The following is a 27,597-nucleotide window of genomic DNA, read 5'->3' as shown; positions in this document are numbered from 1 at the left end:
TCGTAAGTTGAAAAAACCCTATCTAAAACCGCCGCGGTTTCTGTTCGGATGTCGAGAAATTCATAAGCGTGAGGCCATTTGTCCCATTCGTAAGTCGAAAAATTCGGTTGTCGAGTCGTTCATAAGTCGAGGTACCACTGTATTTGATTTGAAGTGGTTTTCTGATACTAAAATAAAGATGTTTTCAACTTCAAAATAAGTATAAAAGCAAGACTCAATGCAATACAGAACAAATAAAATTGTATCTAGTAAAGGTAAAGGACCCCTGACAGTTAAGTCCAGTCGCAGACGACTCTGGGGTTGCGGCACTCATCTTGCTTTACAGGCTGAGGGAGCCAGCGTTCGTCTGCAGACAGTTTTTCTGAGTTATGTTGCGCCAGCATGACTAAGCCGCTTCTGGCGCAACGGAACACTGAAACCAGAGCCGCACATGGAAATACCGTTTACCTTCCTGCCGGAGCAGTACAATACCTATTTATCTACTTGCACTTGTGGCGTGCTTTCGAACTGGTAGGTTGGCAGGAGCTGGGACTGAGCAACAGGAGCTCACCCCGTCGCAGGGATTCGAACCACCAACCTGATCGGCAAGCCCAAGAAGCTCTGTGGTTTAGACCACAGCGCCACCCACGTATCAGTTATATCTACCAACTGATAAAACAGTACTATTAGCCAAACATTTCTGCTGCAGTTTAGGATGCAGTGCTGCAAATAAGGCAAGTTTTTTCTTTGCCTGCTAATCAGTATTCTAATTTCTGCTATGTAAGCCAAATACCTATATTTATCTAGTGACTGGAGGAAAGATCTGGGCCTTAAATCCTTGTAAAGATGGATCATTTGTTCTGTTTTCCCCAAGGAATGTTAGTAACTTTACAAGAGATTGAGAACCCATAATAACAAGTTTAGTTAATACGTACATGTTCTGGGGATGTGTAAGTCATAACACCAACCAAAAATCTAGCCAAGAAGCAAAGACTGCTGTTGCTGGGAGTGTTCCATAAATGTGCCAGGGACAAATCTGAAATATCCTGTCTTCCTTTAGTCCTTTTCTTTCCCTCTGAGAGGACATGAAGTGTAGGAATTGAACACAGCATTCAGCTTGTCAGTATTTTTTATACTAATGGTGCTATATAATAATTTACGACGTAAAAAAATGTACTTTAATATTACATTAGAATTTACGTTTCCCAATATATTTCATGGGTCCAACTTGAGAGAAACCATGCCAAAGTGTTTTGCAAGTGTTTTTATAAGGAAGAATGCATACCGTAACTGAAATAGATCTGTTTGGTGCACTTAAGAAAATGTAACGTTTTGGTACTCTTGCAAAATTTATCCCCAGTAACAAAGTGTGATACTTCATGAACAAAGCCATGCTATGTACAAAATCATTTTGATCTGCTAACAGAAAATAATGTGGAGTTGTCAGTATTGTGTGAGTTTCCAAGCAGTTACAGTTACAGGAAAAATAGTTTTCCTAGCATACTGCTTTGATTCTGATTTTCCTTGCATAAAAATGCAAGAAAGGGATATATAAATTGAAGAGCCACCTATCCAGTAAGCCTGTTTAAAGAGGTGCAGAATCTGTAAAGCAGGTGTTGGAATCATTTGGCCCTCCAGATGTTGCTGAACTTGGAGGTGCCATCTTGTGCCTGATGGGTCATGTACTGTACATGTGTTGTCAGATGCACAATGTACGTGACGTCACGTTGGGAGGAGGCTGAGTGGGGAGCCCAGAGCGGCATGACTTCCTCTCTTGCACTCAGGAGGAGCTAGCCATTGAACAGTGTTGCAGTTGGCTTCCTCCAACTTCTCAACATCAAGGGGACCCTGCCAGCAAATATTGAGGGGGGTGAAGACCCCTGCACCCCTAGGTGTTGGTACACCTGGCTGAACTGCAACTCCCATCAAACCCAGCAAACATAGGCAACGGCCAGGGATAATTAGAGTTGTAGTTCAGCAACATCTGGAGGGTTAAAGCTTCCCCAAATGTCTTCGTAACGGGAAATTGGTAGCCTTTGTCACTGTGTGAAAAGGTTATGTGCACGATTATACTATAGGCATGTGTTTAGTGAACTGCTGAAAAAGTAAATATAAAATTATATAAAAATAGGAATAGATTGTGTTTTTCTGTTTTCTTCACAGTGTTCTAGCCTGCTCATCTGCATCTGTATTTTCAGTTCAGTTTTCAATCAATACTGTATATCAGGAAAGCTTATTGGAATCTTTACTCATGAAAAATATCTTCAAGAAATTCAACACATGTTCACTTCAAGGGAGCATGAATTGATATAGCAGTGAGAGCATCCCTAAATACTGCTGTACTTTTTTAAAAAAAAATCTTGGTTTTTATAGCTCAACATATTGAATTCCATCTAGTTAAATAGTCTTTAACACCTTAAAAGACTACAGCTATTATGTCATTCATGTTGTATAGTGTGATTATTTGTAAAAATCGATATGAACCACTACCGGTATGTATCTCTTTTATCAAATCTTTATTCTAGCCTTCCTCTATGAGCTCAGTATGGCAAGCATGATCTCCACAAGAACCCTGCAATGTAGTTCAGGCTGGGAGAGTGGACCAAGATCATTGTGTGAGCCATTCTATTACTCTTGAAAAGCTTTTATTGCTTGACTTTATACTCCCAATTTTTTGCATGGAGTGGAATGTCAACTTCATACACAAGCATACATTAAAAGGGCAGGTCATAAGCTGGAACTAATTGTTAGCATGAGAAGGTGAGTATGCAAAGGGTGTTAGGCAATTAATGTGTAGTACCTTAAAATTATTTTTAAACTCATTTTTTTTAGTAAAATAATGCAGGAATATTGAGAAGAGACCTCAAATGTGCATTCATGATGGTGGTAGCACATATTTTTGATCTGGTTTGTTTGCTTTTACAAGAGTAAAAGCTGCCTCTGAGAAAGTCAGCAAGCTAGAAATATATTGGGCAAATAAACCATCCTCAGTTCACCATTGAAGGTCGTCTGTTTATGTTCTTTATTTTGGTGTTACTCCATTTGCCCTTCCATTGAAAAGCTAGCACTGAATTGCAAAATTCTATGAGTTGTATCCAGTGATGTCCATGCACGATCAGAATGGTCTCTACCTTTCTTTGCCCCTCTGACAGCCCTTTGTGTCCCCTCAAAATTTGTTCTGGAGGGTTTTAGTGCTCCTGGAGACAGATTTCAGGAGGATATGGAATACCTTTTCAGAGTTTTGGAATATCTCATAATACTAAACCAGGGCTGCTAAATTTAGTAGAGTGAGTATAGTTAGAATTGTAACTCTAGTTATAGCAGGGGTCCCCAAACTACGGCCCCCGGGCCGGATGCGGCCCAATCGGCCTTCCAATCCGGCCCGCAACGACCCCCGCTGCCGCCGCCCACTCTCACGGTGCGCAGCGCAGCGACGATCTAAAAAATCGGCAAAAAATTGCCGAAAATCTTTTGTGCGCATGCGTATGGGCCTCTCCCGACCCGGAAGAGGTCATTTCTGGTGCACTTCCGGGTCGGGGGAGGCCCATACACATGCGCACAAGCGATTTCCGGCGATTTTTTCCCCCGCCCGTGTGCGTGTGCGCATGCGCACGGGCGCGCACTCCCCTGCCCTCCGGCCCGCCGCGTGGTCGGCGCGGCGGGCACCGGCCCGCCGCACGGTAAGTCTGGGGACCCCTGAGTTATAGCAAATGAAGTATTGCACTGCATACCATTTAAGTATTCACTTACAGCCCCTCGGCTCTTTATGCAGTGGGTCTTTTTCCATTTCCCATTGTGGATAATTGGAAAGTGATATTCTTCAGGAATGGATATGAAAACAGCTGTAGCTTCTAATATATCTTACTGTTATTACAGAGACTTCAGCCGCAAGCCCAAGTACATTTATTACTAGAATTTACTAGGAAACCAATTTTATATAACATAAGGGGGACTTTTGTTCTGATTATGTTTGTATCTCCTGTAATAGTGAAAGCAAGTCCGGTTCTTGCAGCTAAGCCAAACAACAGAGTGAACAACAGAGAGAGTGCGTACTTGGAAATAAAACACGGCTTTCTTGCTCCAGGCAAACCATGACCCATGGCCAATATTTGTTGTTGGCTAACAGTGCGTTGTATGGGAGACAAGTCACAAGCTGGTTTTGGATCCTCTCGGCAGCATGGCAACGGACGAAGAATAAAGATTTATAAAGTTTGCCCTCGAGTCTCCAGTGAAAATGCAGGGCAGCGAAACTGCGGCCGGCTAGCTTGTCTACCATAACTTTATTCCCATAAAGGTCAGTTATTTTGCCCTTGGTGGTGACAGCAGCTGGCGGGGGGTGGGGAATCATTTTTGAAGCAGCACGAGCGCTTCTAAGTTTTGCTGCTGTTTTGGGGGCTGGGAGGGAACACTAGCCGCTGTCCGGCCAAACGCCACAGACTACTCCAGAATTCTGAAGGTCACCCGATTTCCTTCAGGGATCTTCCCCACTTGCATCCCGGAGTCTCCGGGGATGGGGAGGCTTCCACAGGGACCCCTATAAGCGAACAGGGCCTGCGAATCCACAAACCCCGCCGGGTGACTCGAAAGAGGCGGGGTACTCAGCAGGGACCGCGAGAACGCGATCTGCGCGGTTCCCATCATGCAACGGGGCAGGAGTATAAAAGCTGGAGGCGGGGCGCGAGGCCCTTCTTCAGTGAGTAGCCAGGGGCAGAGCGAGTGGTGTGTGGCTGTGGTGGGGCGCGGAAGGTATGTGTGGGGATGCTAGGACGTGTGTGCGCTGCGTGAGGCGTGTATGTGTGTGGTGAGTGGCGCGCGTGTGGAGCCCCTGCGCTCCTTTCTCCCATTTACACGTTGATCTTATTTGATCGGGCCGGGCTGTTGCCGCCTCCCCAGGCCTGAGATGAGAAGAACCCTTCTCCCTGCGAAGCCCTTGGGCGCTGTGCAGTGAAGCAGGTTAAGCGAGCGGGCGGCAGTTTTAAGCCGGAGGTGATGAACTGATCAGATAGATGAGGCTGGAGGCTGCGGGGGGGGGTGCCCTTCCCCCTCCTCCTGGCCAATGTGTATCGGAGCGATTCTGATCCGGCTCGACCGCAGCAGCTCTGCCTGAGCCGCTCTTTTGTTCCTGCCTCGGGCGTCTTCCTTTGCTGCAATAGCGCCTCTCGCTCTCCGTCCCTCGCAGAAGCTGCCTCCCAGTTTTCCTTCGTTCGGCAGCACAAGGATGCTGGCTTTATTGAAAAGGCCTTCCCAATAAATGCTAATGGAATTTGCGGTGCGAAAACAACTTGGAACAATTAATTCTGGCATGCTTTAGCCCCTAGACTTCATTCCATCTAATGGACTGATGGCGAGATGGGTTGTAGTCCGCCAAAGCTTTGTTAAGTCCTTAAGGTGCCATAAGCTTCTGCTATAGACGGACACATGCTCTATTCAAAGAGTTCACAACGTTTGCATGTTGCGTGGTTCCTTCTGTGGAGCTGTGCAATGTTTCCTAAATTGTGCCCGTGTCTTATAGGGATGCTTCTCAAATTATTGCCATCATGTGGAGGCTGATAATACAGTAACAATTAAAATGGCCTCTGGTGGTTAACATTACAGAAAGCAGGCCTCCTCTAATTTTAAGTTCTCAAAATGACAAAGGGAATCTACAATTCCTTCTACCTGTCAGCATTTTCGTGTGCTTTTGGAGTTGAGAGGAGGAAGACATACTTACGGAGATTGCTTGCTAGGCTAAATTGAGAAATAATTGACCTGTTGTCATTTGAGTGTATTTTTTCTTGAATGTTCAACATACTATTGGCTTTAATTCTGTAAGAGTTCAGCCCTTGGACTTGTTTGGGTAGCCAAGACTCGGTAGTAATAAAGACTCAGTCGTAATAAAGATGGGCATTCCTGTCCATGTGTGCAGTGCCCTTTTTAAACATAGTGAAACTAGCTAGTTGCCTGGATTAGTAGAGAAATGGCTTTTACAGCAGTTTAACCTAGGCATCTTTCATTGTGAGAGTGCACTGCCTGCCTAAAGTGATAGTTTCTAAATGCTATCCTTTTAGGACTTCAATTCAGATTAACTGATTCAATTCCTAACCAAAATCTCTGGATTTACCAGGCCTGATAACGTGGACTTTGCTCATAGGCAAGAAGCAGTTTGTTCCTCTCAAGTACAGTACGGTACTGGGGAACAGTATAGCTGTGCTGCTACTAGAATTCAGTGAAGTTGGGTGGTTTAATCAAGGATCCTAAAAGGAAAGCAAACATTGAAGACTTAACTCAGGTACAGTACATGTAAACACAGGCTGAAAGGACAGAAGCAGCATCATGGCCATGCAAAACTCTTAGTGGTAGAAGATCCCACCATTCTCTTTGCGTGAATATCCACTGTTAGTGGCTGCAGTGTGATGAGACTCTGAAAAGACAAAAGTCACAGCCAACTTTTTCTGAGTATTCCATGCACTGAGAAATTTTCCAATCAGAGCTCTAAATAGTACCACACATCAATTTAAGAGGAAGCTCTTAATTTCTTGTGGTAAGCTGAAAGCCATCTATTCAAAAGTTTCCAGATTATGTTAAGTAGTGTAACAGAAAGGAGATCTGAATGGATGCACAAAACCTGCACATGTTCTGCTTAGCTCTAAATTTCTTATCAATTAGTGGCCAACAATGTTTCTGAAGACTTTTCTCCAGTCTAAAGTGTGATCCACACCATTCATTTCAGCGGCTTCTCAAGCAGAATATAAACATGTAGAGCTTTCACCACCCTGATTTTAAAAGTATATCTACTCTGAATGCATTAGTTTTTAACACATGGATAGGTTGAATATGATTATATAATGTAAATAAAAGAAGCTTGATATTTAAAATAATTAAAAAAGGATCTGGGAGAGTAGGGAGTTAGATTTGCTGAACACGAGCTGGTCACTATGGATTTATGTTCTTGCTCCTTAGGAGAGGTAAAATGAATGTCTACAACTTGTGCTTACCAATAGCTCCATCAATGTTGTGGATTGACTCCCTTACTGGGTTGACCCAATGTCTCACAGATATACCCTTGGAAGTAGGATGCTGAATCAGAGATGCTGTGCGTTCCTTCACAGGCTCTAAACCCTTCAGTTGTCTCAAAAACAAGAGTGAGAACATGTGTTATTATGTAAGAAAGTAATAAATTCCGGGCAGAGGCGATCACTTCCATATTCCGTGCATTGCAGTATGGATTTTGTTTTGTATCTGTAAGCATTAAAGTGATTTAAGATCTGTAGGCTTGCTCTCATTGAGAAGCACCCTAAGACAATACAGTATAGAGTGCTAAGTAAGTAGAGACCCATATTTTGCCAAGGTAATAATCACTGGCTTGGGTTTCCAGTGTGCAGTGCAAAGCTGCTTGCTTCAGCATTGTCTGCACGTGCCCATTATTGCAAGTGCAGATGGATAAGATATGGGATACCCATGCAATAAAAGCCAAAGTAGAAGCAGTTCCTGCACTGTTTTTGTGTTGTATACTGTGGCAAGAGAATGGTGTGTCTCATCTGCACATACGATGAAGAAACGTTTTCAGCAAAGTACGGAAACAACCTGCCTCATAGCTACACATGTTGCACCTTTGGCTCATGCAAACTCTGTGGAGAGTCATGCTGTTTGCTGAATTCTACAAAAGCAATGAATTACACTTACCCATGGTCATCAAATAGGGTCTCCTTATGGAGAACTACCTTGCTTTTGTCTTTAAGCAGGTCTTTGTGGTGATTGTACAGGGCACTGAGGTTAAAATCCAGACTGTCTTTGGAAACCTAGGCATGGGGTATAAGGAGGCATGGGGAAATCAGTATTGATGTTTTTATAAGTCTGCTTTAAGTACACAGTGTAACTACAGGTGTTGAGGGGTCAAAGTGTAGCCCATTTAAAAGCAAAGCTGACAGTGCATGAAAGCCAACCTATTTCTACCAGTATTTAGGGCAAAGCAAAAGAGCCTTGCAACACAAGCAAAGGATGGTAGCATCAGATGAATATTTTACCTCAGGTTCTCTATACCAAATTTCTCTTCTGATGCTTGCTAGCGTAGGTGTTCCATGTAGTCGATTCCAGGGGTCTCGTTGCTGTGCAAGGTGGGTAGGCATACAGTAGGGAGTTTTCTGGATCAATAAGAAGTATAAGAGACTTAAAGGAGTGGTTTATAAACTTATTCAGCCTGAGGAGATGGACCCTGCCAGTCAAGTTACTTGTGAGGTGGGCCAACGCTGTGCAGTGCTATTTCAGAATGACCAATCTGAAACCATTGGGCCTCATTGAGGAGTATAATTGTTCAAATTCTAAAATCACACTTTTGCTTATGCCCCTTTCTCATAGTTACCCAGGGAGCAACTAAAGTAGTCGGGATGTGCATCTGGAGCTCTTGTTAAGTGCATATAGAAGCTGCTGTAGAAGAGGTCGTATATTGGGTGCTGCTTTTACCCTTTTCTCCCACTGCCTTTTGGACCCAGGCCTACTCTGTTTTAGACATTTCTGTTTTCCACAAACTCTTGGTATGGATGCTGTGTCTGTTTTTCTGGGGAACTGATGCCACATTTGCTAATCTTCAGCCATCAGCAAATTGTGGGTAACGGTGTATTTCAGTGCTCATTATCAGTATTTCTGCTGGGTGAACAGTAACCCGTGCACATTCATAAAGGTTTGTGCAACCGTGAACTATGAGTAAGCTAAGTGAATAAAATCAAATCTATAAAGCTAAAATTGATATGCCTGACTGTGCTGCCTTAGGGTCCACGGGATGATTTACATGAGGGTAAAAATTTGTTGTCTTCTTCTGACCTTTAGCTAAAATGACCTCCCTCCTGTCAACAAACACACACACACTCCCAACCTGCTGGTTCTCATATTTTCAGAGTAGAGGACAGCACATTGGCAGAAGAGCCTGCATCATGAGTTCTTTCACCTCACATCATTTCTCTTCTATACACTGAGACTGGAACACAGGAAGCTATGTTATATTAAATTAGACCCCCTCCATCCATCTAGATTAGCCTTGCCAACATGGACTGGCAGAGGGTCTTCAGTGTTACGCAGAGGTCTGTGTCTCTGTCTGGAAATTGAACCTGGGACCCTCTGCATGCAAAGCAGCTGGAGTAGGACAGAGCAAGAGGGTAAAGGAACAACCCGGGGCGGCGGAGCTTTTTCCATTCTCTACAACCTGGGAAACTCAACAAACCTACTGTATCTGGAACTGGGAGTGGAGAATGCAGCTGAATGGGACACAGCTGTGGCAATGGATGCTAGCCAGCCATGCTTTGTACACCACTTAGAGATATTTTAATATACTAAGCAGTAGAGATATTTTTAAGATATTAAGTGGTATAGAAATTCAATCAATCAATCAATCACAGCAGAATCTCTACCACTGAGCCACTGTTCTTCCCCAAAAGGAGTGAGTGAAGCCTGGCAAGACAGCCTTGGCATGGCAACAGGTTGCAGCAGATGGACCACGTGCTGTGGATTTGCTGCTGTGTGCAGGCCACCAGGAAGCAGTCTCTGGTTTAAAGAGAATGGTGGAGAAGTGTTTTAAGTGAGGAGCACTTATATACTGCTGAGGCTACATTTATTTGTAGAGAGTAGTAGTCTTGTCGTCTAGAGTCTCCCAAGTTACTCTTAAAAGTACTTTTTCATAAAGTGCACTTGTGTAAAATTGGTGGCTTCAGCAGCCCCAAAATATATTGTGACGCTTTGAGATTTTAGAACCATCCTTTGATAAAATTTGGTATTCTCTCTATTCCCACAATCCTCCTAGCAATGTACTTACACTTTCTTCCATTATTGGAAAGAGTATAATGTATGGGGTAGGGAGGTTCTCCGTTCTCCCTCACCCAGGTTGTTGAAAGGGAATGGATGGAGTCCTTTATCTTGCCTGGAAAAGGAATGTATTGATAATGTGCATTCTTATCTGAGGGTAGTGCATTGTGACAACATCTTCCAGTATCGCCTTCTGTCTTCCGAAGTGCCACCTGGCACTCAAAAGTCAGTTTAAATAGCTGCTTCCTTATGTTGATCCAGTCAATCTGACCAGGAACATACAAGTCACTGCTGATTCACACCTGGAGCCAGCCGGTCAAATGCAATTGAGGTTAAGGTAGATTTATGGGATAGGTGGGGTTCTCAGATGTTCCCAGGACTACCAGTAATGTGCATCCTAATCTGAGGATGCAGAGAGGTAGATTTATGACCACATGAAAATAGATTTCCTGGTGAGTGACAGTGGAGAAGAAGGAAAGTGCTGCCTAGGTCATTGGGCCACTTCTCACAGCCCCCTTTTTGCAGCAAATAAAGAGTGTGGAGGAAGAAAGTGGCTGCAGGCTCCTCTCTGTAACCCTGCATTTTTGTGCAAAGACAAAGATTGGCTTAGTGCGGCCAGTAAACCAGGACACATTCCCTTCTCTGCAACCTTCTGAGGGCCATATGCCAGTGGTGGCTGGAGGCAGAGACAAAAGTAGGCAAAGCAACATACGCACATTCACCTTTCTACAATAGGCAGGTTTGCGCACACAAGCAAGCAAGAGGCATTATCAGAGTTCCAGGACAAACTGCAATCAGGGAAAAATGCTCAGGGAGCCAAGTAGGGGTGGCCCTGGAGTGGCTTGAGGAGAGGTCCAAGGGCCAGTTAAATCTGTAAACCAAGGGTCTTCTCTAGTTGCTTTCCAGATTCTGGTGTATTGAAAGCATTTTATTATTGTTAGCCCTAATGGTTTTGGTGATTTGCTCCTCAATGCCTTTCTTTTGCATTGTGTGCTTGCATTTGTTTTACCAAAATTTGTCTTTCTTTCTGTTCTCATTTGCACAAGTCTTCTGAGAGGAGCCTTCTTGCCTCTAACTTACAGGTTCTTTTGACTCTGCTGATTAATCACTCTGGCCTTATATTGGATTTTGTGATGTCTTTCCTGATCTGCAGTATAAGTACAAGCTCAGCTTCTATTACTGTAGATTTGGATAACCCTCCCCCACCCCCAAGTGTTCTGAATATATCTAACCCTCTTGCCTTGGCTTTCCCTCTGTTTCCTTTTTATCAATCTTTATTTTTTATACGAAGTTTCCTCTACCCAGTGAAGGTTAAGCAGGACTATAACATTCCTCTCATTCAAAACCGTTTTAAATCCATGTTAATAGTTTGGCTGAACTTCAGCATAAATGGGCTCTCCTTTTTTTTGCATTCTTCCTTTGCATTTCTGTGAAGAACACTACAAGCGAAGAATGGCCTGGGCTGTCCTAAATGCCTGGTTTGAAACTGTTGTGTATCTCTCCACCACTACCCTTTTTTAAGTTTGTAAGCCTGAGGTCAAGTCCTGTGTCTCTTTAAAAAAATTTAACCACAACAAAAGGCCTTTTCCATTGTGTTCCTGTCTATGGAATGCTGTTGCTAGGGAGAGATGCCTGCCACCATCTTCGCCAGTTTTTATTTATTTGTTTGTTACATAAAATTAGTACACTGCTTGATCGTAAAAAAACCTCAAAGAAATAAAAAATACAAAGCAATAAAATCTGTTAGCTGCCAGGTTCAGACTTCTCTGACAGTGTTTTTTCCTCTCTGCTTTTAAATAGTTTATACATGCTGAATTTTATTGTCAAACTGTTTTGAGACTTTTTCCTCTAAAAGCTACCGAAAAATGAAACAAACAATAGACCTGAGCTTCTTTAGGTGGCAATATCTGTCTGAAAAGCAGGATAAAAAAATACAATCAAATAACATTTCCCGCCTGTACAAATTGCACTTCTTAGATATATACACAGAGTTTTATATTTGCAAGTCTTGTCCCAAATTCAGAAGTCAGGTAGAAGCAAGAGTTGCAATAATGCCAAAGAGGTTCAATGGCATGAGCCCTCCGATGAGGATGACTTTAGGCACTTTGTTAATATAAATGTAAAGGGGTGCATTAAAAAAATGTTTTTAAATGGGTGAGGGCATTCTAAATAGGTGGCCCTCTTACCTGGGTACATCTGTTGTTGCCCGTGCAGGTCTCTTCATTTTCATAGTGTGGGAATGGAAAGGGGTCCCTGGTGGTTGGCATGCTCCAGAGGATGGGCGATCCAGTGGCGGTAGCAAAAGCAGATCGCGGGTTCCCTCTCGCCGCGTGTCAGGTTTGTTTAGGAACCGGCGGCGGTTGCTAAGCGACCGTCTTCCCGGGCTTTTAGAGCCCGCAGCACATTCTCTAAGGCGCCCTCTAATGGCTGGAAATGGTAGCACAAAAAGCGGCGCAGGGAAGGAAACGTCAGAATTTTCCTGGAGGGATAAACAGCAGGAAAGGAGGACGGTGCAAATGGGAGGGCGCAAGGCTATTGGTCTTCTGAGAGAGAGACGTGTAACTGGCTGACTAGTCAGCACAGAGATCTGGAGGGGCGGGGGCGGGGAGGAGAGATGCTCCTGACTTGACGCCGCGAGAAATAAAAGACGTTGGCGGATTATTATTATTTTATTTACCAAAATAGGTTTGGGGTTTTTTTTTTAGGATTTTGTATAGCTGGTAGTTCAAGTGCACTGAATATTTAATCTCGCTCTTAATTGCATATGTAGTTTTCCTATTTAAAGACTTGCAAGTGGGTTCCCTGTGTTAATAACGTTTGCGAGGAAAACCGGCTTATAACAGCCGCGTGGGTATGCTAAAAGCGGGCATGAGCATTTGCCCTCTAAATTTAAAACAATATCCCGGCCGCCTACCTCCCGGGAAAAGAAAGGAAGAGACATCAGAGAGGGCCTGGTGCAAAGACACGCGCCATTCCAAGGAGCACGCTCGTGCAACAGAGGCACGCGGCTGGGCAATAGCATGGAGTTAGAAACGATGGGCTTTTGGTGAGACCCAAGAAACATGACCTCCTCGCTGGTTGCTCCGCGGGTCTGAAATACTCTTCCAATATACTGTAGATGCGTTTTTTCTAATTTGTGTTTATTTGTACTTTGTATTTGTAAAACCAATAAAAATGATTTATAAAAAAATAAAAATAAAACACTCTTCCAATGTAGAGTGCTCAGGCTTCTTCCTTGCTGTTTTTCAGATAAAAACTGATTTTAAAAACACCCCCCCTGGCTTTCCGTGGTTTGCTGCTTTTAAATTCGTATATTTGTTCGCTGCAACTTCTGTGGTGCTCTCGAATAAACCACAAATCAGGGAAAGATCATGAAACATCTGTGCTGCAAATAGATCGGTACCTAGTTCTAAGCTTCCCGCACCGAAAGCACCTAATTTACACCAACCACATCAGTGGGCATAGTTCTGTAAACGTGGTCGAGAGACCCGTTAGAAGAGAAGAAGAAAAATCTCAGCTGTCACAATAAACCTGTAATATTCAAGGTCCTGTAAACCTAAAGAGCGGAAGTGTTTTGCGAGTGATTCACAGGAGCCAGTTCCCAGGGGCCCCGAGGTCCCTTTGGCTTTTTCAGTGAGATATTTGAAGGGGCTGAACAGGGCCGGATTTAGGTTTGATAAGGCCCTAAGCTACTGAAGGTAATGGGGCCCTTTATATGTCCACCTGTCCTTTGTCAACAACAAATTGTCGCTGTTTTTTCTGTTAAATATATGCTACTGTATATGGTAATTTATGGACCTAGTAGGTATCTAAAGCCAATTGCACATAACAAAATATGTATTTTATCAAAGTAATTGTTGAACTGAAATACAATTAAGAAGTATATTAATAGTGAAATAATTATTAAGCTCTAACTTAAAATGATTGGGGGCCCATGATTTACATCATAGGAGCCTGCACAACACAAAACACTGTTGCTGTATGTAGGTTTTATTTTATTTTGTATTTTGGAAATGTTTCCACTCCCCCTTTAAATATTTTGGGGGGCCCAAGAGAGTGGGGCCCTAAATTATAGTTTATACGTAAATCCGGCACTGGGAACGGCCCCGCAGAGTTGATGGGCATCGTCATTCAAATAGTGTGTATGTCATGTGATCGATATGTGGGGTGGGGCTTAATCGCCCCCGCCCAAATTCAAGTTGTTCACCCCTTGGAGTGGTTTGAGTAGGTGGCGTGGCTGCGCCTCGGCCTAGTCGTTCCCAGAGCGAGCCTAACCGCGTCTACTCAGAAACAACTCCTGCTGAATCCAACGCTGCTGACTCCCAGGCCAAGGAGGTTAGGATTGCACCCTAACCCTTGAGCCTCTTTCCCTCCGGCTACGCCGTTTCCTATTGTTCAGAATTAGGCGGGCTATTGTTTGTTATGCTCGCGCGGCCTCTCACGCGGCGGCCGCGGCGAGCGCGCCAAGAGGCTCTCGCGCCCTTCGAAAGTTGCGCGCGCCAGCAGCAAACGGCCTCTGTCCCCAGGCGCATCTTTCAAGCCGCCTCAGGTGCGCGGGAGCCGGAGGCCGGCGCGGCGGAGGCAGCTGCGGTTGCTAGGCAGCGAGGTGTGGGCGGCGCGAGGCGGTCAGGGGGCGGGGCTCCCGCATCCCATCTCCGCCTGAGAGCGCTGCTTGCTGCTGGCTGCTCTTGCCGCCGCTGCACCTGTGAGTCGGTGGCCGCCTCATCCAGACGCGCGGGGAAGCTGATCGGTGCCTTGGGGCTGCTCCTGCGCCACGATGGCTGGGGCCGCTGGCGGTGTCCATCCTTCTCGGCCGGATACAGCTGGGTGCTGGCGGTGGCTCCCTGGTGCCGAGCTCGGGCGGAGGCGCCTGCCGCTTCTCCTCCTTTCTCTGCTGTTGCTGCTTTGGGCAGGCGCCGCTACTCCGGGAGAGGAGCTGCACGCCTGCAAAGAGGTACCGGCGGGGAAGAGCAGGGGGCGTTCATGTCCTGGTCAGGAGGACTGGAGCAGAGTGGTTGGGGGTATCTAAATTTGAAACACCTTAGAAAAACACTTGGCTTAAATAGAATCGAATTGTGTTTACTAGAATAAAACTCGACGCCAAAGTAGTCTGCGATGCTTGTGGAGCAAAAGGCACCCTAGAAGACCATTGTTTCTTCGGCATCAATGAATGCTGTAGCCCTAGGAAGGGTTGGAGCGAGGCAGGCACACTTGGCTGCCTTTCACCTAGGGGTCTTGTGGGGGCCAGAACACTACCTAGCCAGCATGCTAACAGCAGCTTGTTGTGAGCAAAACCTACTTGGAGTGTTGTATGCCAAGCCCCTGCTACAGGAGGGCTGGCAGGCGGTTTGTGGGAATGTTTAAATCGGGTCGGGTGAGGCTAACTTCAAGCCACCACTGGGGAAGGTGGAGGAAATCTCTAGTTTTCCTAGAACAGACTGAAGCCAGGACAGTACTGTAATGGGTAGTGATTTTCATTGTTTGATCCTTACGCTCGAGGTTTCCTATATGCTGGACATGGTGTTCTTTATGTTGTTGGTGCCTCTTAGTGACCCATTCCAGAGGGTAGCCTCTGTTGTAGCAAAAAAAGAGAAAAAGGTAAATTTATGGAATGAACACACTTGGCATGCCATAGGCTTACACTTTGATCAGTTTGTTAGTCCTTAGATACCACATGACTGATTATTGTTTTAGTAGCTATAAAACCAGATTATCTGTTCTAACTAGTTCTAAACTGCCCCTTAGGGCAGGTGGTGGTGGTGCTAGGGACTTCTAGCACCACCACCACCTGCCCTAAGGGGCAGTTTAGAACTAGTTAGAACAGATAATCTGGTTTTAACTAAGGAGTAATGATAAGGGTACATCTCACAAACCTGAAGAAGAGTGTTTGTTTGTCTTTAAATTGGAGGATCAGTGCTGTCCAACCTTCTGGCACTGTAGTCCCTTTCCTGCACCCCACCCCCATTGACCGCTGACTGGAATCTACCTTGGGAAACTGACTGTGTTTGCTCCTTTTCCCCCTCCTATGTAACATGGCAGGTTGCCTGTGAGTCAGATCGCAGTAACTTTCTAGTATGTAAACAAAGAGTGACTTTAATTGCTCCGAAGCATGCCTGTTTTTCCTTAATGAAAACTGATATGAACAGTACGCGAAACAAAAATCAAAGGCAATGAAACAAAGCAGAGGAAAATTGCACGTAAATAGCTGCCAGGTGCATGGGTATTAATACTGTTTAATCTCTGGTCATTATACAGACCATTGCTACATTCCATTGGTTGAAATGGGTGAGGCAGTTCACAACGATTGCCATATACAGTACCTGCATTTGTATGTTGTATGTGCTTTTTAAAATTCTGGGAATGTCAAGGCTTTCTGAATTTAACTCATCTGTAAAAGTACATTTTCTCTCTTGCAATTTTGTTACTGGTTTCTTTTTTTTTGTATCTTGTTACACCCAAAATTGCACTTGCAAAAAGCTGGTACAACAGCCAGAATGCACTTTCATTCCATTTTTGTATGCCTTCTTGTACTGCATGTAAGCTGTGGGTGTAACTATCTGTCTGAGCCCCACCCTTGACAGTTCTTTCTCTGTTAAGAACAAAGATGGCCTGATAGATCAAACCAAACATTTATCTAATGCCATCATCCTGTTTTCCCTGAGTGACCAACCAAATACCTTCTGGAAACCAACCAGAAAGACTTGAAGGCAAGAGCCCGCACAACTGATTGTCCCTCAGCAACTGGTATTTCGTGGCATATAGTCTCTGGACTTAGGAATTCCATTTTGGCTATCATAGCCATGGATAGAGCTCTTCTTCAGTCTAATCCAGGCATAGGCAAACTCAAGCCTCCAGATGCTTTGGGACTACAACTCCCACCATCCCTAGCTAACAGGACCAGTGGTCAAGGATGATGGGAATTTTAGTCTCAAAACATCTGGAGGCCTGAGTTTGCCTATGCCTGTTCTAATCCCTTCTTCAAAATAACCAAGAAATACCGTACTATTTTGATGTTTTTATTGTAGCTTTTGTCTGTGCCAAAATGTAGCAACAATAGTGTTCTATTGGGGGTGCAGTGCTGTGCATAATTGTTTGTGCCTGCAGCTCCCAAGACTTAAATAATGCAAACAAAATTGATTACTTTGGAACTCTTGAAAAGGAACTTGAGAAGAAACTAAAGCAGGCAATTTGAATTTACCATTATTGAGCCATCTGTTAGCAAAGTGAGCACCCCATGGGTGGCTGGTTCCCCCAAATAACACCAGGAGCAGCAAACCTACCCTCCAACAGTTCCCTCAGGGTCCAAGGGAGGCTTAGGCCTCTGTTCCTAAGTGGTCCTTGGAGGTGAGGAGAATGAATGTTCTCCCTGATTCTTTCTCCTTCAAATTTTACTAGCGTGAGAAGCATGTGACTTCAACTATGTGAAATGACTGAATGATATATTTATAGGAGGCAAGCCGAGGTGTTCTTTGCACTTCCCCATCTCTTCACAAGCATGAATCTCAGGGTATGAATGCTGATTATGCATTCAAAAATGCCGCGTGGCCCATCCCTACTGGAAGTCAATCTCATAGGTGTTGGTGGAACTTGCTTCAGCAGGAGGATGACTATTCTCACAGCCAAATAGAGATGAACCTGGCAATAACACTGCTTTAGGCCTGTCAGCCAATTAAATCATGTTTAGTTGATTAATCAACTGCCTTTTAACTGAAGGTTGAATCTAGTCATACTCAAAGAGTAGACTCTTTGAAATCAAAGGATTTAAGTTAGTCTTGCTCAACCAATTACAGTGGTCCCTTGACTTACGAACTTAATCCGTTCCGAATGCACATTTGTAGGTCGAAAATTTCATAAGTTGAAAAGCAGATTCCCATAGGAAAAAAAATATTCGGAAAAATTCGTAAGTCAAGGAAACCACATTTAAAAATTTGTAAGTCGAGTAAACCACATTTAAAACCACCAACGGTTTCCGTTCGGATGTGGAAAAATTCATAAGCGTGCGGCCATTTGTCCCGTTCGTAAGTTGAAAACTTCGGATGTCGGGTAATTCGTAAGTCGAGGGACCACTGTACAGAAAGAGTAAGCTGAATGACCCACTCAGCCAAAGGCAACCCAGCAGCCAGATCTTTGACTACCCTCACATTTTTGCCATCCCAGGCAGGTAGGAAAACATCCCTCCTCCCTGAGATGCAGTGGGGCTTATTTCACTTTATTCATTTGCTCATCTTTCCAGGAGGCCCACTGCTACCATTTTAAAGTATCATACCTTGATGCAGTTTATCACACCAGTACATAGCATATGTAGCACAGCCATGAAAAGAAACCTCACAAATTTGTCTAAACTTATATAAAACACAACCCTTTCTGCAATCCAGTTTCAGGCAGCTCTTGTGACTGAGGGTGGAAATCACCCAGGGGTGAGCTAAAACAAGATCACTTCTGGGTGTCCAGAGTAAACTGGAGCAAGCAAGGTGGGGGCTTGTGACAGTTGCCACTCATGAATTCAGAGGCTGGAGTGTGGGTGGTACTTTTTGTCTCCCTTCTCATACAATGGAATAATGTGTTGCTGAAGCGTTTGCAGCAGCAACGGGAGATCTCTGGCTCATGGGCCTAATTATGCCCACCAGGCCATTTAGGGGAAAAACACATCAGCCAGTTAATCACCTGGCATCATATGATTTGAGGTGCTGCACAGGTAAAGTTGAGATGCCAGCTTGAAAAGGAAGACTCAGGAGTGCTCTCTTATGGGTGCTCCTGATTCTCCCTTCCCAACCTCTGTTTGAATTGGGCGATCCGAATCTAGCACCCTTTTCTGTTGCCCTGCATAGCAACAGAAAGTGCCAGGTTCAAAAAGCACCAAACTCAAGCTGACTAATTTCTCTATTTTTAATTTTTATTATCAATTCTGTGCATGTTTTATTTAAATGTATAATCTCCCGCAGCCCTCACTGGAGCAGTGTTTCTGGTTTTAATGTGCAGTGTTCTGGGGGAGAGAGAAGGAAGGAATAATAAATGTATTCAAGATTAGAGTGTCGTTGAAGGTTTTCAGAATATCAGCAAAATTAGTTCTGCCTTAGAAATGACTAGATGTATTTTGGACAAACTGGAGATTGGCATCAGGTTTGCTGCCTAGGTTTTGAAAGAGCAACTCCTGTAAAGGCAGCTGTTATGCATCCCTGGTGGTAGAACATGGAGTGATATGTGATGATTGAAATTAAATGTGGCTTCAGGTTTTAAATATTAGTTCCCAACTTATCCAGGACCAGAGTCCAGAGCCATGGGAGTGACTGATGGGGGTGGGGTCAGACAACCTTAGGAAAATTCCCTGCTAAAAGACTCATTGAATATAATGGACCGTGTGTGAATCTTACGGTAGTTGACTACCACCCTCTGTTTTGTGTGTGTGTTTAAGCAAGGGTGGGAGGAGCCTTCAGCCCGTTCATCTTATTGGGCTCCCATGCAGCTGCTATTTGCTGAAGTTTAATAAAACTGGGATTCTATTTCTGCATCTCTTGTCTGGTCTGCTTTGGCCCTAGGTGTTTTGGGCAGGCTGTAACCAACCATTTGGCAGAGGAGGAGGTACAAAATAGTATGTAGCTAATTATAGGTAAGGTAAAGGTAAAGGGACCCCTGACCATTAGGTCCAATCGTGACCGACTCTGGGGTTGCGGCGCTCATCTCGCGTTATTGGCCGAGGGAGCCGGCATACAGCTTCCAGGTCATGTGGCCAGCATGACAAAGCTGCTTCTGGCGAACCAGAGCAGCACATGGAAACACCGTTTACCTTCCCGCTGTAGCGGTACCTATTTATCTACTTGCACTTTGACGTGCTTTCGAACTGCTAGGTTGGCAGGAGCTGGGACCGAGCAACAGGAGCTCACCCCGTCACAGGGATTTGAACCGCCGACCTGATAGTTTAAGAAAATCAAAATAAAGTTATTTCAGCTGTAATGCTGCACATACTTTCTTTAGACTACGTCCCACTGAGCTCAGTGGGGCTTACTTTTGAGTAGACATGCATAGGATTGGGGTGCTCATTCAATTAGCATTTTAAAGATATTCTAGCATTTTAAAGATATTCCCATTTTAAGATTAATAAGCATAAGTACCAAGAGCTTGTCAAATATCCCAAAGCTTTTGCATGCATTGCACAGGAGCCTGGAAGTAGTTTTTCTTCCTAATGAGCAATTTGGTAGAATACTGCATGTGGGTTTTTGTTTTTGTTTTGGTTATATCTCCTAAAAGTGAAAGGCCTGGTAAAGGCTTACAATGTAACCCTACCCTTATCTATTTAGAAGTAAATCCTACTGAATTTAGTAGGACTTACTCCCATGTAAATGGGATTAGGGTAAGGTTACCAGATTTTTTTTCCAATGAATCCGGGGACACTTTAAATAAATAAATAAATAAATCGTTTGGGATGTTGATGCTGCAGTGATGGCGGTGGCAGAGGGGCGGCCGCTGCCTTGACCTCAACCACCACGTTTCCCCTTCCTCCAAGGCTTCTATCTACTTTCTCAATGAGCCTGGGAAGCCCCTGAGTTGTTGGGTACTTCGGTGGTAGTAGTGGTGGGGAAGCAGTGCGTGGTGGGTCAGGCATGGAAGGCGGAGAAGGAGGGCCAAGAGCGGCAGCGACGGCGAGGCTCGGGCAGCGCGATGCCTCCTTTCCCATCGGAGCAGCCCCAATCCCATTCCTACTTGTGTTCAAGCAGGAGGGGGCGGGGATCCCTCAGCTGGGAAGGGAGGCTTCTCATTGCCTAACTGAGAGATCCCTGCCCCGTTCCTGCTTGCACGCAAGTAGGAGTTGGGAGGCTGCTCCAATAGGCAGCATGAAGCCCCCCTTCACAGCTTAGTAGCTGGGATGAGGGAAGGTGGAGGCAGCCTGGAAGCTGCATCTTATAGCCCCTGCACTATCATCATATGGGGAGTTCCAAGCAGCTCCTGAAGCCAGCCAGAGCCAAATGCTCCAGGCTGCTGAGACTGCATTTCCCGGGAACATTAGATGAAATCCGGGGACATTTCGGGGATGGAATTTGTCTGGGGAATTATTCGCAAATCCAGGGACTGTCCCTGGGAAACGGGGACGTCTGGTAACCCTAGATTAGGGCTGCATCCTTAGTGTTTTTCTTCTTTCAATATGAAAACCCAGCATCAAGGGAAGGGCCTTTGAACAGACAAAGCCTGACCATGGTTAGGGACTTGGGTAAGTTGTGAAATAACATTAAAAAAATGAGTTGGTATTTCATTCCAGTCATTATGTATAATTCCATGTCACACACTGATGACTGTGCATTTCCTCTTACCGGAAGCCTGGACTTAGCTGAGGATGCCTAACTGTCCTTGCTTTACTAGATTTATTAGATATTCAGATACACACCTGCCTTTCCCACCAGCAGTTAGCCTCACCATATGCTGTATGAGTAAACCCTTGAATATGTAAGTACAGTGGTACATCAGTTAACAAACTTAATCCATTCCGGAAGTCCGTTCTTAAACTGAAACCGTTCATAAACTGAGGTGCACTTTCCCTAATGAGACCTCCCACCACTGGTGCCCTTCTACCATTCGGATTCTGTTCTTAAACCGAGGTAAAGCTCTCAAACCAAGACACTATTTCCGGTTTTGCGGAGTTTGTAAACCAAATTGTTCTTAAACCGGACTGTTCTTAAACCGAGGTACCACTGTACTGTGACAGAGGAGCACTGGTCTCCTGCTTCTCTATTTCTGTGAGCAAAGCTGTTATGTACTGAGCTGAATCCTAGAACAATAGGATTCAGAATCAGCGGGAGCTACCCAATCCAACGCCAGGTGGAAGTGAATCCGCAACCTGATTGGCCTGCTGGAGCAGCCAATCAGGCGGCTGGCAGAAGTGAATCTGCTACCTGATTGGCCTGTAGGAGCAGCCAATCAGGCTGCAGGCAAAAGTCAATCCACAATATAATTGGCCCACAGGTGTAGCCCTGAAGTAGCCAATCACGCAAGGCCCATTGTGTAAATAATGTATATAAGCAGATGGTTTTGGGAAAAGAGCCATTCGTCTTCTCTTCTCCTCCTTGATGACTATGAGCTGAATAAAGAGCATGAAATTCACTCTTGACTCCGAGTATATTTCACCGGCGATGAGGATGGGATCCTGCTGAGCTGACCGCCACCACGCACTGCACCGCAGCACCGCCACCTGCTGCACCGCTGCATCGCACCGTGCATCCAGGCTTCAGCTCCAGGACCCAAGGAACCCAGAATGGCAACCGACAGCAGCTTCTCGCCATTCAAACCAGCATCAGGAGACTGGGAAGGGTACGCCGCCCGTTTCAACTTCCTCCTGCAAGCGAAAGAAGTCACCAACGATGCCATGAAGAGGGCGACATTCTTCAGCGTCTGTGGAGAGGAGACGTTTGAAATCGCCCGGGCTCTCCTTGCACCTAGAGATGTCGCTACCGTCTCTTACAAAACAATAATGGAACGGCTGAAGGAGCACTTCTCACCACAGCCCTCGGTGGTAGCTTGCCGAAATGCCTTCTACGCAAAACGGCAAGCCCCGGGGGAAACCATAACTGGGTTTGTGACCTCCCTCCGCCAAGCCGCCCGGTTATGCAACTTCTCAGAATTGGAGAACATGCTTCGTGACCGCCTCGTCGGTGGCCTGAGGGACGAGATGTTGCAACGACGCCTCTACGCCAAAAAAGACCTCACGTTCCAGATTGCTCTGGAGGAAGCCCTGGCAACCGAAGCCGCCGAGAGGTCAACGCAAGAGGCACGACCGGCCCCGCCATCCCAACCGAGGGTCTACCACGAAGACCTCACCGACGAATCCGAATCTGACAGGGAGGAAGTACACCAAGTACAGCGGCGCACTCAAGCAGCACACACACCACAGCAGCCTCGACGAGAAGGAGGGAACTGTGCAAGCTGCGGGGAGAACCACGAGAGGAGGACCTGTCGTTTCCGCAACGCAGAGTGCAGGCAGTGCAGAAAATTGGGACACATCGCCCGGGTGTGTCGGGCTCGACTCACCCGTCGACAAGCATCAGATGACCGACCCAGGAGCCCCAGGTCACATGGCACCATGCACCAAGGCAACTCGACAGAGATCACGGACTACCAGGTATTCCAGTTGCCCCATCCCAGCACAGAGAAAATTTATATAGAGGTACAGATAGAGGGAGCCCCATGCCGCATGGAGCTGGACACGGGTTCAACTCTATCCATAATCTCGGCCCGAACATTAAGGGAACTGTGCCCTAATGGGGGTCCCAAACTAAGGCCGGCCCCATTCACCCTCCGGGACTTCCAGAAACGTAAGGTCCCTACTATGGGGGTGGGGACCTTCAGGGTGCAATATCGAGGGCGAAAGCAACAATTGGACTTGCTGGTAGTTAAGGGCCCCTACGTTAGCTTACTGGGACTGGCATGGTTTGGACCTCTGGGGCTAGCCGTTACCGGGGTGAACCGCACTAGCTTACAAGTGGACGTGGACGCCATATGCAAAGAGTTTCCAGGGGTTTTCGATGGGGCATTGGGACGATATACTGGACCCCCCATTGCCCTACAGCTAGACCCCGCTGTACGACCCATCAGGCACAAGGCCCGCCGGGTCCCGTTTGCCCTGAAACCCCGCATAGACGAGGAATTGGACCGGCTCGTGGAGCAAGGAGTGCTGGAGCCGGTGCCCAACGCCCCCTGGGAAACTCCAATTGTCACACCCGTCAAGCCTAACGGTTCGGTCCGCATCTGTGCAGACTACAAATGCACCATAAACAAGGCTCTCACGGCCCATGCATACCCAGTGCCAGTGGTCAGCCATGTCCTCGCCACCCTGGCTGGGTCAAAAATCTTTGGCAAACTGGACTTGGCCCAAGCGTATCAACAGTTGCCTGTGGACGAAGCCACAGCAGAGGCTCAGACGATTGTGACGCACAGAGGGGCATTCAGAGTAAAGCGGCTGCAATTTGGCGTTAGCGTGGCACCAGGCATATTCCAGAATCTAATGGACTCTCTCCTTAAAGGGATTCCTGGTGTCACCCCCTTCTTCGATGATGTACTGATCGCCGGGCCCACACCAGAGGAATTTGAGGACCGCCTCCGCTCCGTCCTGCACCGTTTCCAGACGGCGGGCCTCAAGGTGAAGCGGGAAAAGTGTTTACTGGGAGTGCCGCAGGTGGACTTTCTGGGATTTAAGGTGGACGCAGAAGGGGTCCATCCAACCGGTGACAAGGTACGGGCCATTTGTGAGGCCCCAGCGCCCAAGAGCAAGCCCGAACTTCAGTCATTCTTGGGACTATTGAACTTTTACCATGCCTTCCTTCCCCATAAGGCAGCGGTAGCGGAGCCCCTACACAGACTCCTAGATAAAAGGGCCCCTTGGGTGTGGGGCCAGCGACAAAGGGCCGCATTCCAGGCAGTCAAGGACTTGCTCGTCTCGAACTCGGTCTTAGCACACTTCGACGAGAGGCTGCCAGTGGTGCTGGCATGCGACGCCTCTCCCTATGGCATCGGCGCTGTCCTGGGACACCAACTCCCGGATGGAAGAGAGGTGCCGGTGGCATACTTCTCCCAGACGCTTGCTGCAGCCGAACGAAACTACTCACAGATTGACAAGGAGGGTCTGGCAATCGTGAAGGGCGTAAAAAAATTCCATGATTTCTTGTACGGGCGGCCCTTTACCATAGTGACTGACCACAAGCCGTTGCTTGGCCTGTTTGCCCCTGAGAAGCAGACCCCCCAAGTGTTGTCTCCACGTGTCCTCAGGTGGTCAATTTTCCTTGCCGGCTACCAGTATGCACTAATCCACCGCCCTGGGAAGGCGATGGGCCACGCAGACGCCCTCAGCAGGCTACCACTACCAGAAACAGGCCCCGACCCAGCGCCTGCGCAAGAGGTTATGACCCTGGAGCTGCTTCCCGACCGACCCATTCAGGCACAAGAAGTTGCGCACCATTCCACAAAAGATAGGGTCATCTCCCGGGTCCTGGACTGGGTGTGGCGAGGATGGCCCAGCAGCAGCCCCGGGCCAGAATTCGCTGGCTACACAAACCGCAAACATGAACTGTCGGCCCACAAGGGGTGCCTGTTATGGGGAAGCAGGGTTGTTGTTCCCCAGCCCCTCCGCAAAAGGGTCCTCACAGCCCTACACGAGACACACCCAGGGGTAGTGAGGATGAAGGCCCTTGCCAGGAGTTATGTGTGGTGGCCGGGGATTGACAGAGAGATAGAGGCCTGGGTCCAACACTGCCAGACCTGCCAAGAATCCCGCCCGGATCCCCCAAGGGCCCCAGTCCAGCCCTGGGAGTCCGCCCGACATCCATGGTCACGCTTGCACGTGGACTTCGCTGGCCCCTTCCAGGGAAAAACATTCTTCATAGTGGTGGATTCCTACACCAAATGGCTGGAGGTCGCACTGGTACCATCCACTTCTACGGCGGCAGCCATCCGGGTACTACGTAAGCTGTTTGCGACCCACGGGCTCCCTGACACCCTCGTCTCGGACAATGGAACCGCATTCACGTCAGAGGAGTTCCAGACCTTCACAGCGCAGAACGCCATCCGCCACATCCGCTCAGCACCATTCCACCCTGCCACCAATGGCCAAGCGGAGCGCATGGTGCGGACCACCAAGGACAGCCTCCGCCGCATGACACAAGGGGACTGGGAATACCGCCTTGCCGCATTTCTTCTAGCACAGCACAGCACCCCAAGCACAACGACGGGCCGGAGCCCAGCTGAATTACTAATGGGCCGGCGCCTTGCAACTAGACTGGACCGACTTCACCCCGACAGAGCTCAGGATGAGGTAGTGGTGGGGAAAGGCAGGAACCCCCGGACATTTGTGGCCCAGGACCCAGTGTATGCAAAGAATTTTGGGGCAGGCCCAGCATGGGTACCCGCCACAGTCACCAAGGTGACCGGTCCCGTGTCGTACGAGGTACTAACGGAAGGGGGGCAATGTTGGCGCCGCCACTGCGACCAGATACGGCGACGATTCCCAGGAGGAACCCGGGAGGAGAGCGGGACAGAGGGGTCCCAAGGGGACAGCAGGGCAGTGAGGCCTGTAGAGCGAGAGGGGTGGGCAGAGGAAGCAGAAGCAGTAGGCACAGAGGGGCGCCCCGAGGCTGGAAGGACACCGGAACCAGAGCTACAACCTAGTGGTTCAGTGGCGCCAGACCAGACAGCCCCGGCACAGCCAGCAGCCTCGGAACACGAGCCAGAACCAGAACCCCTGACCAAGGAACACCCCAGGCCACAACGCACACGGAGGCGGCCAGCAGACCTTGGGGACTACGAATGCAACTTCCCGGGCAGGACTGGAACTTAGAGGGGAGGGGTGTTATGTACTGAGCTGAATCCTAGAACAATAGGATTCAGAATCAGCGGGAGCTACCCAATCCAACGCCAGGTGGAAGTGAATCCGCAACCTGATTGGCCTGCTGGAGCAGCCAATCAGGCGGCTGGCAGAAGTGAATCTGCTACCTGATTGGCCTGTAGGAGCAGCCAATCAGGCTGCAGGCAAAAGTCAATCCACAATATAATTGGCCCACAGGTGTAGCCCTGAAGTAGCCAATCACGCAAGGCCCATTGTGTAAATAATGTATATAAGCAGATGGTTTTGGGAAAAGAGCCATTCGTCTTCTCTTCTCCTCCTTGATGACTATGAGCTGAATAAAGAGCATGAAATTCACTCTTGACTCCGAGTATATTTCAAAAGCCCTCGTAGCTTCCCCACCCAACTGGCTATCTCACAGGAGAAAGATTAAAATTGTCTGATGGGAAGTTGGGAAAATCTGGGTCTTAATTTAAACCCTAAATGATTCCTCAGCCTGTCACCTTCCTCTGACAAAGCATCTCCCATTTATCTGTAAAATGTGACTTGAGGTCTGATTGGTCATTGGCTAGGAATCCCATGAAAAGGCGACACTAGGATCATTCCCTTTGTTCTTGCTTCCCCACCTCGGGGCCTGTGACCTTTCTGCGCCAGGGCCACACAGCATTTTGCTATGCACTGGGAAGCTGACCACATTGCAGCTTACTCATAAGCAACTAGAAATACGGTGCTAACTGGTTAGATCAGTTAGGGGCTTGAGCCACTGGGCTCTCATTTTGTTTACAGTATTCTGTTGAACATTTGCCTACTCCCCTCTTTCTTCTATTCTTAATACTTTCATAACTTGACCACTGAAGTGTGTGCATTTGCCAATCTCAGGTTTCTAGTCATCCCCATGCGCTCAGACTGCTTGGAATTAATGCTACAAGGAATTTAGGATCAGAGCTCTTATAGACTAGTACATTAATCTATCCTTGGGAGACACCAGGAGCAGGGGATTGGCTGGAGGCACAAGATTCATTGGTCCGGGAACCCAGGACCTAATAGTTAATGGGGCATCTCCAGATCCCTCCTTGTTTGGGGTGGTGGGAAAGGCTGTAGATTGAAATAGGTGGTGGCAACTATCGCATAAATCAAGAAGGCATAACTGGCTCCCTACTGGGCTGTTGAATACCCACATACAAGGAAGGGGATCTGTTACATAGTGCTACTTCATATTCTTGATCATGAGGTCAGTTTCTGTAGAGCTAAGAACATAGGAAGACCCCTGCTGGATCAGTCTGAAGGTCCATCTACTCCAACATCCTGTTATCTCAGTGATGGTGCCTGTTGGAAAGTCTACAAGCAAGACATGAGCACTAGAGCAATCTCTGCACTCATATTCCTCAGTGATGGGTATTCAGAGACATGGAGGTAGCATACAGCTTTCATGGCTGTTTGCCACGGGTCGCCTTATCCTCCATGCATTTATCAAATCACCCTTTTAAGGCTGGTTGCAGCCATCACCATATCTTGTGAAAGTCAGTTCC

The 27,597-nt window shown here is 46.9% G+C and overlaps 2 protein-coding genes, 1 long non-coding RNA gene and 1 other non-coding gene across 5 annotated transcripts in view; 3 read left to right on the top strand and 1 right to left on the bottom strand.

Moving 5' to 3' along the window:
• Positions 1 to 3,967: 3,967 nt before the first annotated feature.
• Positions 3,968 to 8,697, top strand: LOC148685065 (uncharacterized). Its single transcript, XR_015951061.1, has 2 exons — positions 3,968 to 4,273; positions 8,314 to 8,697. It is a non-coding gene; the product is annotated as an uncharacterized LOC148685065 (long non-coding RNA).
• LOC118089567 (small Cajal body-specific RNA 2) lies at positions 4,665 to 5,062 on the top strand. Its single transcript, XR_004693130.3, has one exon.
• On the bottom strand, positions 6,181 to 12,154 carry CFAP276 (cilia and flagella associated protein 276). Its single transcript, XM_035124058.3, has 5 exons — positions 11,937 to 12,154; positions 7,983 to 8,099; positions 7,642 to 7,757; positions 6,954 to 7,087; positions 6,181 to 6,379 (listed from the first exon to the last, which is right to left on the bottom strand). The coding sequence occupies exons 1-5, from the start codon at positions 12,015 to 12,017 to the stop codon at positions 6,309 to 6,311; spliced, it is 519 nt and encodes a 172-aa protein (XP_034979949.1). The 5' UTR covers positions 12,018 to 12,154; the 3' UTR covers positions 6,181 to 6,308.
• A 2,088-nt stretch (positions 12,155 to 14,242) lies between these two features.
• ELAPOR1 (endosome-lysosome associated apoptosis and autophagy regulator 1) overlaps positions 14,243 to 27,597 on the top strand; it is a 62,149-nt gene continuing 48,794 nt past the window's right edge. For both annotated transcript variants that reach the window (XM_035122591.3, XM_035122592.3), the window contains exon 1: positions 14,243 to 14,704. In XM_035122591.3, coding sequence (XP_034978482.1) covers positions 14,528 to 14,704 — 177 coding nt within the window. In that variant the 5' untranslated portion in view covers positions 14,243 to 14,527. The remainder of the gene's footprint in view (positions 14,705 to 27,597) is intronic.

This window comes from Zootoca vivipara, chromosome 7, assembly GCF_965207765.1.
Source record: "Zootoca vivipara chromosome 7, rZooViv2.hap1.1, whole genome shotgun sequence".
In the NCBI taxonomy this organism is placed as follows: Eukaryota; Metazoa; Chordata; class Lepidosauria; order Squamata; family Lacertidae; genus Zootoca; species Zootoca vivipara.
This window is presented reverse-complemented; position numbering and strand designations above follow the sequence as displayed.